The sequence below is a fragment of the Ochotona princeps genome, chromosome 27 (assembly GCF_030435755.1).
Source record: "Ochotona princeps isolate mOchPri1 chromosome 27, mOchPri1.hap1, whole genome shotgun sequence".
Lineage (NCBI taxonomy): Eukaryota > Metazoa > Chordata > Mammalia > Lagomorpha > Ochotonidae > Ochotona > Ochotona princeps.
In genome coordinates, this window is record NC_080858.1 from 19,624,039 (window position 1) to 19,638,677 (window position 14,639).

At 53.3% G+C, this 14,639-nt stretch overlaps 1 protein-coding gene across 7 annotated transcripts in view; it reads left to right on the plus strand.

The window, feature by feature from the left end:
* Positions 1 to 4,441, plus strand: part of TEAD4 (TEA domain transcription factor 4) — an 82,647-nt gene extending 78,206 nt beyond the window's left edge. For all 7 annotated transcript variants that reach the window (XM_058655895.1, XM_058655898.1, XM_058655896.1 and 4 more), the window contains 3 exons: positions 2,212 to 2,352; positions 3,914 to 4,066; positions 4,148 to 4,441. In XM_058655895.1, the coding sequence (XP_058511878.1) occupies positions 2,212 to 2,352; positions 3,914 to 4,066; positions 4,148 to 4,261 (408 nt within the window). In that variant the 3' untranslated portion in view covers positions 4,262 to 4,441. The remainder of the gene's footprint in view (positions 1 to 2,211; positions 2,353 to 3,913; positions 4,067 to 4,147) is intronic.
* The last annotated feature ends 10,198 nt before the right edge of the window (positions 4,442 to 14,639 follow it).

The following is a 14,639-nucleotide window of genomic DNA, read 5'->3' on the forward strand; positions in this document are numbered from 1 at the left end:
TGTTGCAGGCACAGTGCTACTTTGCTTCAGAATGTCAGCCCTGCTCTCTGACTGCTGTCATTCTTTGCCTTCTTCCTTCCTGGTGTGGCCTTCTCAACGCCAGCACGGAGCACTCACTCTGTGCTGTCTGTTTCTACAGGAAAAGAGCGGCTGTTTTCTCTCTTCGTGAGATGTCTTCATCCTGTTCTGGAACCTGCTTTAGTTGCTGCCCTGTTGGTAGTCAGAGTAGTGGATTCAGCTCTGGCTCTTGAACTTTCCCATAAAACAGAGGAAGTAGCTGAGCGCCCCCTAGTGCCCAGAAAAAAAATTGTTGGGGATTTCCAGTGCCTCTGAGCTGAACAGGGGTGTCCAACCACAGTCTGGCCGGAGATTGGCTACGTTCATGGACTGTGCTCGTGTGGGCTGGGGGCAGGCTCCTGCCCCCTAAGAATAGGTCTTTTTCACAGACCTGTGTGTTTCCTTGGCTTAGTGTATGTGTGGGGAACCTGACTTCTGGGGACCCTTGAGTGGCCTGGGGCTGTCTCAGCATCCCCTGCTGGGCTGGGAGCAATAATGGGGCTGTTGGCTTGGAGTGTATCACTTGTGGGCAGAGAGGGGACCTCCCAGGGGAGTCAGGAGAGCGAATTCTGCCATTGGCGTCAGGTCCGGAAGCTGAGACAGAAACAGAAGGGTGAGGGCTGGCTAGCCCAGTGGCTACGGTGCCGTGGACTGCTGGGGTTGGATTTCCAGCTCTGGCTCCTGACTGCAGCTTCTTACCAGTGTGGGAGGCAGCCCGTGATGGTGCTCTAGTCGTTGGGTTGAGCTTCCAGCTCGTGCCCTTGCATTTGCAAGAGTGAACCAGTGGACAAGAGTCCTCTGTCTCTTGATTTCTGTTTATATATATCTCAAGGTGCCAGCATTGTTGCATAGTGGATTAAGCTGCTGCTTGCAACCCACTTGGTCAGACTGAGTCCCAGCTGCTCTGCTTCCGATCAGGCTCCCTGCTGATGCACTGGGAGAGCAGTGGATGATGGCGCAAGTACTGGGGCCCCTGCTACCCACATGTGAGAGGGGAATGGGGTTCCCAGCTCCAACCTGCAGCCTGACCCAGTCCTGGCTCTCGTGGCTATTGACAGAACAAACCGGTGGATGGAAGGTCTCCATCACTCACTTGTTCCCTCTGCCTTTCCAATAAACGATTTAAAAAGATCACAGGTGGCTGGAGTTGGCAGTGTCATTGCAATGGGTGGGCAGCAGTTCCAGGGTGTTTGCCATCGAGTGTGTCTGAAACTCATTCAGACTAAGGTAGAAATGACTGACCTAGAATTTAATTATTATTATTTTTTAAGATTTGTTTTTTATTGGAAAGGCAGATTTTACGGAGAGAAGGGTAGAGAGTATTTGCACCTGCTGGTTCACTCCCGAAATGGCTGCAGTGGCCAGAGGTGAACTATCTGAAGCCGGGAACTAGGACCTTCTTCCAGGTGCAGGGTCCCAAGGCTTTCAGCCATCCTCTGCTGCTTTCCCAGACCACAAGCAGGAAGCTGAGTCAGAAATGGAGCAGCTGGGACACTAACTTATGCCGGTCTAGAAAGCTGGCACCTCAGGGTGGAGGATTAGCCTGTTGAGCCATGGCACTAGTCCCTAATATACCCAAATATTTGCAGTTTAAGGCCCAGCGCCGTGGCTTAGCAGCTAAAGTCCTCCATATGGGCCCCGATTCTAATCCTGGCGGCCCCGCTTCCCATCCAGCTCCCTGCCTGTGGCCTCAGAAAGCAGTCGAGGACGGCCCAAACCTTTGGGACCCTGCACCCACATGGGAAACCTGGAAGAGCTCCAAGCTCCTGGCTTCGGATCGGCTCAGCACCGGCCGTTGCGGTCACTTGGCGAGTGAATCATCGGACGGAAGATCTCTCTCTCTCTGTCTCTCCTCCTCTATATACATGTCTGACTTTGCAATAAAATAAATAAATCTTAAAAAAAAAATTTCCCCCACCTGCTGGCCTACTGGTGTCTGAGCAGGTAGAATGCCTCTCCTAATGTGGTTTGGGCAACACACTGGATACTATTACCCCATCTGGACATGGGTAAAACATTCCTGGTTTCTTCACACACACATCCACCGAGAACTTGCAGTGTGACCCCGGGGGTCCCATGGGCCCCCTCCCTCTGCTGACACACCTCTGTCGTCAGAACTGACCTCTGGTTTGGCTTGCCCATGTTGCTCTGCAGGCAGACCTCAACACCAACCTCGACGACGAAGGCAGCTCCTTCTACGGGGTCTCCAGCCAGTACGAGAGCCCCGAGAACATGATCATCACCTGCTCCACCAAGGTCTGCTCTTTCGGCAAGCAGGTGGTGGAGAAGGTCGAGGTAGGAGACCGCCGTCCGGCCCGCGGGGGCCTGGGGGAGCACCACCCCCCACAGCCACCTGCCACAGTGGTCCCCTCGGGGACATCCCCCCTCCTTGCTCCTCGGCAAACTGCACACTTCCTGCTTTATCTCCTGCACTCTGCTCCAGTGCAAGTGATGAGAGATTCAGACTGCTCCTCTTGCCCTCCTCCTGGCCTGGGGCGGTGCAGGGGTGTGGTGAAGCACGGGCCCTGGGTGTGAACTGCAGCCCCTGCTTCCTGGTGTGTGTTTGGGGCAGGGTGGGGGAGGCGGAAGTTGGGATGAAATCCTCCATTTATCCAAACCGAGGGCAGGTTGTCCTTGCTGCCACCTACTGTCTTCACAGGCAGCAAGGGGACAAACAGGCTCTAACCCCAGGCGGCCTGTGACCCTGTGCACCCAGCTGGCTTGCTCGGCCCGCCCCTGACCTCTCCTTCTCTCCTGAATGGAAGCAGTCAGTCTTTCTGGGTGACCCAGGCTCTCTGTGTCCGCCCACCCGCTGTCAGACACAACTGCATGCCCGCTGAGCTCCCGGATGAGTCCTAGCAAGGGGCTTCTTCCTTCCCCGGGATCTGACCCTGACACCAGTGCCCAAGCCTGTCCACCCTCACCTCCCTCTGTCCCCAGGGTGGACTCCATGTGATAGACTCCACTTACAAGGGCACTTTAAAAAACTCTTGGGGCCCAGCGCAGTAGCATAACAGTTAAAGTCCTCGCCTTGAACACTCCGGGATCCCATATGGGCACAGGTTCTAATCCCAGCAGCCCCACTTCCCACTTCCCATCCAGCTTCTTGCTTGTGGCCTGGGGTAAAAGATTGCACATTTTGGGGGAAAAAAAACACCCATGTATAGTTTTAACAACCTTTTAAAAATTATTTTGATGAAATTGCAGAGGAGCAGAGAGATCTGCATGTGCTGGTTCGCTGGCCAGACCGTCAGGATTTAGCCATGCTGAAGCCAGGAGCTTCTTTCAAGGGGTCCGACACTTGTCATCTGCTGCTATTTCCACGACGCTAGCAGGAGGCCAGGCTGAAAGTGGAACAGCCGGGACCCAAACCAGTGCTGGTGTGAGAGGCAGACCTTGCAGGCAGGGGCTTGATGTATCCGAGGTCCTGGTGGAGCTAGGTGTAGTCATCCTCTTGACCCAGCTGCAGCACAGGTGGAGTGGAGCCTAGGCAGTCAGAAGGTTGACAGTGAGACAGCCTGCCAGGCAGATTCAGGTGTCACCAGCGTATATGTGCAGGTGTGTGTGTGCCCACCACAGTCCACAGGAATCCCAGGTGTTATCCTAGTGTGTGGCCAGGGCTGCAAGGCCTCTGTCCCGTTCCCGTCTGTGCAGCCAGCCCGTGTCCGTCTCCAGTCCCTGCCATCTTGCCTGTCACCGCAGAGGAGAGGGGTCTGCTTAGACACGCACCCACTCTGCCTGGGAAGGCAGCCTCCTCCTTAGCAGGTTGTGGAGCCTCCTGGTGGAGTTGGAGCTGGACAGAGGGAGGATCCTGAGGTCCTACTGTCCTACTGTGCCCCCTGGCTTGCCCCTGCAGACAGAGTATGCCCACTACGAGAACGGCCACTACTCGTACCGCATCCACCGCTCTCCGCTCTGTGAGTACATGATCAACTTCATCCACAAGCTCAAGCACCTGCCCGAGAAGCACATGATGAACAGTGTGCTGGAGAACTTCACCATCCTGCAGGTGTGTGGGGCGCCGCGGAGGCCGGCCAGGGCCGGGGGCCGATCGCACCCGGGGTGTGCCTCATCTGTGTCTCGCCCGCAGGTGGTCACCAACAGGGACACGCAGGAGACCCTGCTGTGCATTGCCTACGTCTTCGAGGTGTCGGCCAGCGAGCACGGGGCCCAACACCACATCTACCGGCTGGTGAAAGAATGAGACTTGGGGAGCAGGGCGCGTGGTGGCGGGGAGGGCACCTGCACGGATAGCCTCCTGAAGTGCTAAGGGAGGTTGGAACCGCCCTGGCGGGTGACTCTTCCTGCCCCAGCCACAAACTGTGCCTCAGCCTGCAGTGCCCAACCCCCAATAAATCCACAGTCTTGTGTATTTTCAGAGGAACTGGTCTGGCCTGCATGAGCCTTGGGAGGGATTGGGAGCAGACCGGAAGTGGTGCCCAGAGATGCCCCTACCCTGGGCACTTCTGAAGCCAGTACTGCCGGTGGATTCAGCCAGGGACATGGCCCAATGCCGAAGCTTGTGTGGGATGGCTGCTCTGCTGCCCGCCAGCCCCTGTCCTGTGTTGCCAGCCACACTGGGAGGCCCCTGAAGATGGAGCCATGCAGGCACAGGCCGTGTGCTCACAGCCTCGTGTACATGAAGGCATCCGTGCCCCATGGCCGCTTGGCCGCCGCTGCCTCGTGCAGCTGGCCCTGGGGAGGCGACGCTTGTTGGAGGGAGCAAGGTCAGAGCACACGGGGTGGTTTCATTCCATCTGCACCAGGCTTGCCTTCACTGCCACCCCCCAGCCATGGCTAGAGGGGGGAGGTGTGGTCTCATGTACCCCCAGCCCCAGGTGCGCAAGGGGCAGAGGAGGAAGCTGGCACTGCTGCCAAGGAGAGAGTCTGGCTGGCTCTGTGTTCTGGTGAGCACACCCTCCCCGCCCTTAGTGGGCCGGAGCTGGCTCACTGCCACCCCCTGCTGGCTCTGGCATTCTCTGCCAGTTCCAGAACTAAACAGAAGTTTAAGCCACAGGCCATGTAGGGGGTGTCCTGCGCCCCAAGATATGTGTGATGGGAATATGAAAATGAGTAATTTTTTGTAAGTAAGTCAGCACTGGGGAGTTGTTTTCACCAAGTGGGAGTAAGGGCTCTCAGAGCCAGACCAGCTACTGACAAGCTGTGTGATCTTGGGATATGTTAACTTATTTTCATCGTGCCTCAGTTTCCCCATCTGGAAAAAACAGGCCTCTTTATTAAAATCTACCTCGTGTGTGTGTGTGTGCGTGCGGTGACCAGCATTCTGCCAAGCGCATGTTCGTGCTGGGTTGTTAGGTCCAACAACCAGCGGGGATTTGTTAACTAGTCAATCCGAGTGGACAACTGCTAAATGGGAATGAGCCGAGCTTTGCTACAGTTATGTGTGCGTGGATGGGAGTGACGGTGGTGGGAGGCGAGCGGAAGGAGGAGGGCCGGCTGGCAGCTAGTCCCCTGGGATATCTGCTCCCCGCCACCTGTGCTGTCAGTGTAGACGGGACCCAGCTTCCATCAGAAGAGGGTGAAGAGGGTCACAGCATGCCTGTATCCTGGGCCTCTCAGCGTGCCTGGCTCCCTGCTCACGCACATGCTCGAGGCAGCAATGGCTCCAGGACTTAGGTCCCCGCCACCCACATGAAAGACCTAGTTAGAGTTCCAGGCTCCCAGCTTTATCTGTCCCAGCTCTGTTATTGCAGCCATTTGGAGAATGAGCCAGGGGGTGGGAGCTTTTTATTATTTACTTATAATAAAAACTGAAATAATGTTTTAAAATGATAGGCTATGGGCTCCAAGGAGCCTGGGCTGAGTTCCTGGGCAGGCAGCAAGCATTCGTATGTCTTAGGTGGGCTTCAGAAGGATCCTAACACCCCCCGGTCACCATCATGGCCCCTGTGAGCTGTGCCTACCCCTCTCACACTGACTGGCATATACGGATGAACACCCTGACCTCACAGGGAGAGGCCTGTTGGCCACGGTCAAGTGCACCAAGTTAGGAGATGGCTCTTGTGTGCAATGTGTGGGTGGGGGCAGTGCAAGTGTGAACTGAGAACTCCAGCGGCCTAACCCTGCTCTTAGAGTACAATGCCAAGGTCAGCCACAGCAGGTGGCAGCCTTGGCTACCTCATCCCTGGGGGCCAACGGAGGCTGGGACCTGACTACTCTCTGACCTGCTGGCTTTGGCATGTCCTCCCCACTGTGGTGCTGGTGCTGCAGGATCCCCAGCCAGGAGTGACCTCCCACCCCCTCCCACGGGCCATCTGTGATGCATTCTTCAAGGGCCAGCGCGGAATGCGGAAGGGTTAGACCTCCCATATGTCAGCCGCATTCCTGTTGGACCTTGCCTGCAACGGCCGGCCTCACAGCCCATGTTCCCTGCCAGCTCCATGTTTTATTTTATGTTGTTGTTTTAAATATTTATTTTTATATTTATTGAAAAAGCAGATTTACAGAGAGAAAGGGATAGAGAAAGGTCTTCTACCTGCTTGTTCACTCCCCAAGTGGCCACAATGGCCGGAATTGAGCTGATCTGAAACCAGGAGCCTGGAGCTTCTTCCAGGTCTCCAACATGGGTACAGGGTCCCAAAGCTTTGGACCATCCTCTACTGCTTTCCCAGGGAGCTGGGTGGGAAGCGAAATTAAAAAAAAAAAAAAAAGAAGTGGAGTAATGGGGACATGAACCAGTTCCCATATGGGATCCAGGTGAGTGGAAGGCGAGGATTTAGTCACTGAGCCATCGTGCCAGCCCCTAGCCCCATTTTAAAGGGAAGAAAGTGAAGCGCAAAAGAAAACAAAACACACACACACAAAAAGAAAAAACAAAAGACAAAAATAAAAAAAAAAAAGAAAAAGTGAGGCGCAGAGGAATCAGCTAACCGTCCTGGCTGGAGACTGCATTTACCTGTTTGTCCAACTTCTGCTTTTGAGTTGGAGCTGGGGTGGACTGGGCCTTGGGCAATAAGCCAGGAAATGAGACATGAGCCAGAAGTGGATGAGTGCTCTGGGTAGGCTGAGGGTGGACAGCCAGCCCTGGGAGGAGAGTGGGGACAGCGTTCCAAGTGGAGGGGACAGGTGTGTCTCAGGTGCAGTGTCTCAGAGGCCACTCAGATGGGATGCAGAGGCTGCTGTGTGGTCCAAGGGCTGAGACCGGTAGAGGCTGGATATACAGAAGAAAGAGGGGACCCAGCATCCATCCTGTCTGGGTAAGGACTTTGAACTCTGTGTCACAGGAAGTTGGCTAAGCAGGGGAGACTTAAATCTGATTTTGTTATTCAAACAAGTTTATTGATAGACCCTGCATCCACTGGTTCACTCCCCAAATGTCCAAGACGACCCAAAGCTCAAGCCAAGTCTCCTGGGGGTGACAGGGATCCTCACGTCTTGACCCCCAGGAGCTGCAGCCACAGGATGCTGGAGTCAGAAACCCAGTGGGCCCCCGCCAGTATGGAACGTGGAGTCCAAATACCACATCTGGGATCCAGCAGGTGTTGGGCAAACCCTTGAGACAATGAGTGCGTGTGAGGCCGTGCGGTCCGGGTGCCCTGGGTCTGCCCTGTGTGGAAGGGACGGACTGCTCTCCCTGCTCCAGCCCCACCTCTGCTGTGATGAGAGACCTGACAGATGGCAGGGGGTAGGGATGGAGACTGGGACAGGAAAACATGGCTTCTCGTGGGGTCTTGGTGTGGCCAAGAGGATTGTGCCAGTGAGCGTCAGTGGGATGGTTTAACTACAAGGAGTTTGCAGTGTGTGTGTGTGTGTGCGCGCGCTCGTGCACATATGTATGTGTGAGCGTGCTAGTATGTAAGTAGCCTTTTTAGGGCTGAGGTTAGAGATCTGGGGGTGTGGGGGTGCTGTCATGATATGGCTTCACCCAGGCCCCCCAGATCCTGTGTACACACAGCCCATGCAGCTGCTCCCTGTCCTGGGCTGTGAGTGGCTCTGAGGACAGTGAGCAGGGGGTGGGGAAGGCTGGGGGTAGGGGAGGAGGATTGCTCCTTAGGGCCCACGAGGGCAGAGCAGGTGCCCTAGCGTCCCCTTGACCCCTTCTCACATGATCCATTGCATTAGCTCTGAGAATGAAAACTCAAAAAGCTCCTTACCAAAATTCTCCCATCTAAGTCCTCTTCAAGAACTTGAACCCAGGGCCTGGTGCGGTGGCTTGGCAGCCGAAGTCCTCTCCTTGAACGCGCCAGGATCCCATATGGCACTGGTTCTAATCCCGGCAACCCCGCTTCCCATTCAGCTCCCTACCTGTGGCCTGGGAAAGCAGTTGAGGACAGTCCAAAGCCTTTGGACCCTGCACCCATGTGGGAGACCCAGAAGAAGCTCCTGGCTTCGGATTGGCTCAGCTCTGGCCGTTGCAGTCACTTGGGGAGTGAATCATCAGATGGAAGATCTTCCTCTCTGTTTCTCCTCCTCTCTGTATATCTGACTTTCCAATAAAAATAAATCTTAAAAAAAAAAATACTTGAACCCGGCCAACTTAGGCCTGAATTGGCCTTGTCTGTGTCCTGTGACTTCGGGCCTGTGACTTACTCTTCATACTTTTGTGAAGTATAAGTGGCTGGCACTGCTGTGGGCAGCAGGACTGTAGGTGGCAGTAGCGGCAGGGCCTGGCAGCTCTGCCCACCCCCAAGGCACCTGCAGGGTCCCTCACAGAAGGCTAGCAGAGGCCTGGGGCGGCCGATTGTTGCATTTAGACTCTTTCCCTACGCTGGAGTCAGAGGCCATGGGGAAATTTATGAATTGGGAAGACAAACGGGTGTGGCATTAATCCAGGGAAGAAAGGGCCAGGGAAGGTTCTAGAAAGGAAGGGCAGAACGAATGGGGGCCTGACCGTCAGGAATTTGACTTTTGTTTTCCTTCCTGAGCAACAAGGGGGAGAAACAGGGAGGGTCCTCTCTCTTTGGAGGTGGCAGTGGCCAGGGGTCTGTCTAAACTTTGAGATGTCTCATTTGAACTGAAGGTTTTTGTATTTTTGTTTTGTAAACTCCCTCTGTCTCTTCACATCTTTCAGTAAAGTCTGTTACTTACACCAAGGCCCTTGTGCGAGTGATTTCTTTTTTTATGGGAAGGACGGAGCTTCAGCACTTTGGGGACAGCGAACGGCACAAGCCAAATTCTAAAGTCCAGCTGGGCTGCCCACCTACAGGATCAGGGCAGCCCCGTCTACCTCCGCCATCTAGTGGGCTTTGCTGGGAATTACAGGAAGGGCTGCTTTCTGATTCAACTTGGATCCCTGCCTGCTTGGCCCATGCCTCTCTCCACCCACTCCCACCTCCCCACTCTGGTGTCTCTAAGCCTGATGTTCAGGCCGTTGTCCTGGTGCCATCCCAAGAACAAGTGTCCAGTGCCCCTCAGCGTACATCCGCCTCTTGGCACCTTCCAGGTTGGGCTCCAGGAGCCAGTTCTGTCAGCAGCTTCCACAAGGACCACATTTCTAGAAGCACTGAACTGGCTGGCTAAGAAACAACCAATGGACAAAAACCAAAAACAAAACCCTGGAGCTGAAGAGTGGGCAGCACAGGATGCTGCCAGGTTGGGGTCTTTTACTAAGGCGTCCCAGGAACTTGGTTTCAGCACTGGGATCGGGGAGCAGGTTTGTCACATGGGTGGCTTGCAGACTGAAGCTGCAACTGTGCGATGCTGAGCCCACCAGCTGCTCGCAGGGCCCTGGGAGCGCTCGTGCCTGCCTGCCAACTCCTGCCTGCTGCTGGGTAGGATGGCTGGGAACTGGCTGCTGGAATTCCCAAAAAGTGCTGGCGTTAAGGGGAAGACCTCCATGCAACAACCAAATACACGGCAACCCAAGCCCCTTCGGGGTAACACACTTCTGTCTCTGTGGGGGTGATGTGAGCTACAGGCACATGTGAAGGAGACAGGCAAACTGGCCCCTGATGTGGGAGGGGGCGTGAACATGCCAGCTGGTGTGCGAACAGTCCCCTGGGAGCAGTGACCGGGTCATCAGCAGACGGTCAGATCACGCGTCTGCTGAGCGTCTTGTGACCACGGAACTCTGTCTTCTTGCTATATCAAAGGCATCTGCTCTGCTCGGCCGCTCCCGTCCTTGGAGGCCAGGCCGAGAACTTCTGAAGTTTGGCACGGGCCCTTTGTTCTGCTTTTTCTCTTAACGACTCTGCTGACTTCCTTCCAATTTCTTTCTCAAAATCCCCCCACTGGTTCGGAGGCCAACGCTGTGCGGCTGCTTTGCGTGCCAACTCCCATTTTGCGATTATTGGAGAGACACAGCCTTTGGCTTTTTAAACTGCTTATGGAGGTTTGGTGCCTTCTTCAACAGCCAGTGCAAGGGAGATGACACTCAAGGAAACTCTGCTCCAGCTCATGGTCAAGGCTGCAGGGCGTTGAAGCTTGCCTGTGACTTCTAAGACCACACGCTGTCTCCCCAGCTTGAGCTGCACAAAACCGGACAGCACCCCCAGCTCCCCGGCCCAAGAAATATGGTTCTTCCCATCCCACCTCCGCCCCCTCCTCTAATCCCAGCTGACCCACCCAGCACCACCCTGGAGGCACATGAAAGCAAGTTGTCTCACATGCCTGCACCAGAGGCGGCCCGTGCCCCTCCCCAGGCCACACTTGCGCCCTTAGGTCTGGGATTCCTGGCCGTAGTCCCTAGCTTTGATACTGGCTTCTGCTCGCTTTGCTTTGGCAACCGATCGCATTCCCATGGTGGCTTCTTGGGCCTCCGAGAGTATGTGTGTGTGTGTCTATTTCTCTGTGCGTCCTCCCATGGCCTCCAGCACAGCGCAGTTTTTCTCTGGTCTGGACACTGGGCAATCCCATGGCCCAGCTGGAGAGGGAAGCAGCTTTGTAACAGGCAGGTCTTGTGGGAAAACCAAATTCTGCCCTTGAGCACCTGCGAGGAGATTTGCATACACATGTAAGAGGCCAAGCAAGATGCTTGTTGCTGTCTGGACCGCACTGTGCAAGCCTAGCAGGGTGGCCTTCAACAGGCCTCATTCATCCCATAAACACCTGCTGAGCATTCTGGGTCTGGTCCTGTTCTAGCTTCTGGAATAAAACCAAGGCCGCCGGTCTCAGAAGCTTTCCTGATAGGAGAGAGTTGCATGCAAAAAGAATAAAATTATGGGGGCCAGGCATGGTAGCCTAGTGGTGGAGTCCTTGCCTTATACATTCTGGGATCCCATGTGGGCGCCAGTTCTGATCCCAGTGGCTCCACTTCCCATCCAGCTCCCTGCTTGTGGCCTGGGAAAGCAGTTGAGGACGGCCCAAAACCTTGGAACACTGTACCTGCGCCCAAGTGGGAGACCCGGAAGAAGCTCCTGGCTCCTGGCTTCAGATCGGCACAGCTCCAGCTATTGCAGCCACTTGAGGAATGAATCAACAGACGGAAGATCCTCCTCTCTGTATCTCCTCCTGTCTGTATATCTGACTTTCCAATAAAAATAAATAAATCTTTTTTAAAAAGAAAATTATGTTGGTTCTTCTTTTAAAGATTAATTTATTTTTATTGGAAAAGCAAGTTTACAGAGAAAGGGAGAGACAGAGAGATTTCTTCTGATCCATCCTCCAAATGGCCATTATGACCAGAGCTGAGCTGATCAGGAGCCAGGAGCTTCTTCCAGGTCTCCCATGTGCATGCAGGGTGCCAAGGCTTTGGGCCGTCCTCGACTGCTTTCCCAGGCCACAAGCAGGGAGCTGGATGGGAAGTGGAGCAGCTGGGACACGAATAGCTGCACCTGGAGGACCTGGTCTCTGGGATTGCAGAGGGAGGACAGGGCTCAGGAGCACTAGGGCCAGTGACCCCAGAGCTGCTAGCTCAGGCCCAGCTGCTGGTTAGCAGAAGATGCAGGAGAGCAGCTCCAGCCCTTGTTAACCGAGGTGGAGGAGAAACCCTCATTGCAGTGGTGCCTGTGTGTGAGGAGCATGCGCACACGTGGCCTCCCGGTGCTTCCTACCTGCCCACCCAGGTCCTGCAGATCTGGTCTTCAGGCACCTGCCGTTCACGTAGCAGTGGAGAAGCAATGGGGTTGAACTTTGTTTTTCTTTTTAAAGATTTATCTATTTGGAAGGCAGAGTTTCTGAGGGGGGATAGGAGAGGAGGACAGAGAGATCTGTATGCCAGTCTCTGGACTCTAAACCAAACGAAGTGCCAGCACTGTGGGTGGCAGCTTTACTTACTACACCACAGCGTCAGCCCTGGGGTTGAACTTCTAAAGAAAAAATCCATATGCTCTACTTCCGATCCAGCTGCCTACATATGTTCCTAGGAAAGCAGTGGAGGATGGCCCAAGTGCTTAGACCCCCTGCACCCTTATGGGAGGCCCAGAGGAAGCTCCTGGCTCCTGGCTTCTGATCAGTCCAGCTCTGGCTATTGTGGCGATTTAGGGAGTGAACCAGTGAATGGAAAATATCTCTCTGCCTCTCCTTTTCTCTGTTAACTCTGCCTTTCAAATAAAAAAAAAATTTCCCACAAATATTCATTTATTTGATAATATTTATTTATTTGTTTGAAAAGTGGTAGAGGTAGAGTGGGAAGATTCTGTCTGTTGGTCCACTTCCCAAATGACCTGAGGTGCTGGGCCAGCTGGCAGCTGGGAAGTCAATTCAGGGCTCCCACGTGGGTGGTGGGAATTCAGCTGCCTCCCAGGGTCTGTATTAGCAGGAAGCTGGAGTGACGGCCAGAGCTGGACACTGGAGCTGCTGTTCATGGATGGGATGTGAGTCTCTCAGCCACTGGGGCAAAGAGGAATTCTGTCCAGGTCTCCCATGTGGATGGTGGGGAGCTGCCCGGCCCATCGTCCACTGCCCCCTGGCGCCTTAGCAGGAAGCTGGATCAGAAGTGGAGCAGCTGGTGAAATGGGGACTGACATCCAGATGTGAGGATGCAGTGCGGTGTGCATTCCTGTTTCCAGACAAAGATGGACTTACAATGAAACTGTCTAGTATATCTTGACAATAGGATTCTGGACTCTCTGCCATTGTCCATGCCCGCAATGATGGTCATAGGACGGAGTATGAAGAACTATATGTTAGTAATGATATAGAGGAACTAGGTGGGGGGGGAGGGAATTGGGGAGGGGATAAGGGAATATGGAGCTGTATCATAAAATGATAGCAATAATAATAAAATGTATTAAAAAAAAAAAGAAGTGGACCAGCTGGACACTCAGAGCGTGAGCAGGCTCCACAGTGCCTGCCAGCACCATGGAGTTTTTGAGTCTGAATAGAATTTGATGCATGAAAAAAGAATAAACTGTATTTTATTAGTTTTGTTTGATTTACTAAAGTTGTAAACTTTTAAAACTAGTTAAGTTCCATCTATAGATCTTGTTACTTTGCTCATAAAACAAGCATCTTTATGTGAACTCTCTTCCGATTGTTCTTTAATGCATGCTCAATTAGCTTATGAATTCTCTAAACATTTAATATCACTTACAAGCTTGAGTAATTAAATTAGCTCAGGCTGTTTAAACTATAATTAAGCACTGCCAACATCTAACATCTGTCTAGGGCAGATGTACAAATCTAACAAAATCTTAGACACTGAGCATTTAACTCTACGATTTTAAATATTAATCACAAAGCAAAGTCTCAATTTATGCATCTAATTTGATTTACTTAATCATTTAGCCACCAAACTTTATCTAAATACTAAATTAGCGTACATGTCACATGTCTAACATGAGCGGCTGTTATACTCGTTTTTTTAAAAAAAGATTTATTTATTTTTATTTGAAAGCCAACTACACAGAGAGGAGGAGAGACAGAGAGGAAGAGCTTCCGTCTGTTGATTTATTTCCTAAATGGCCGCAACAGCCGGAGCTGAGTCAGTGCAAAGCCAGGAGCCAGGAGCTTCTTCCAGGTCTCCCATGTGCATGCAGGATGCCAAGGCTTTGGGCCGTCCTCGACTGCTTTCCCAGGCCACAAGCAGGGATCTGGATGGGAAGTGGAGCTGCTGGGATTAGAACCAGCGCCCATATGGGATCCCGGGGCGTTCAAGGCAAGGACTTCAGCCGCTAGGCCGCGCCACCGGGCCCGAAATGGCCTTCTGATATGGGATGCCAGCAAGGCAAGCAGAAGCTTAGCATGATATGTCACAACAAAGCCCAGTGACCACACAACCTAGGGTTACATTTTGGCTTGGTCTCTTACTAGCTATATGGTATAGGAAAACTGACCTAAACTCTTCCAAGCCTCAGTTTACTCATCTGTAAACCGGGAGATAATGATGGTGCCTGCCTCGTGGACTACTATGAGGCTTGATGAATTAAAACACAGTTATTAGGATTGTGCTTGGTAAATGTTAGTTTTAAGTGACAGCTGGAACTCTGGCGGGATCCTAATGCGGAGAAAACCGGGCAGTCCGCAGTGCCAGCTTGTCACCACTAGGTGTCACCCTTCAGCAGGGACAGTCCTGGAGGCTGCTGGCTGGCTTGGACGTTTGAATTTTTTGCTTTTGATCCTTTTTGATTTGATTCGGTGATTTCAAGGACATAAAGTGACATTCGATCTTCTCAAATCCCTGGGTTTTCTAGAAATCCCTGGCAAGCTGCTCACATTCACATCCAGGGTGTAAGTAACTGCCT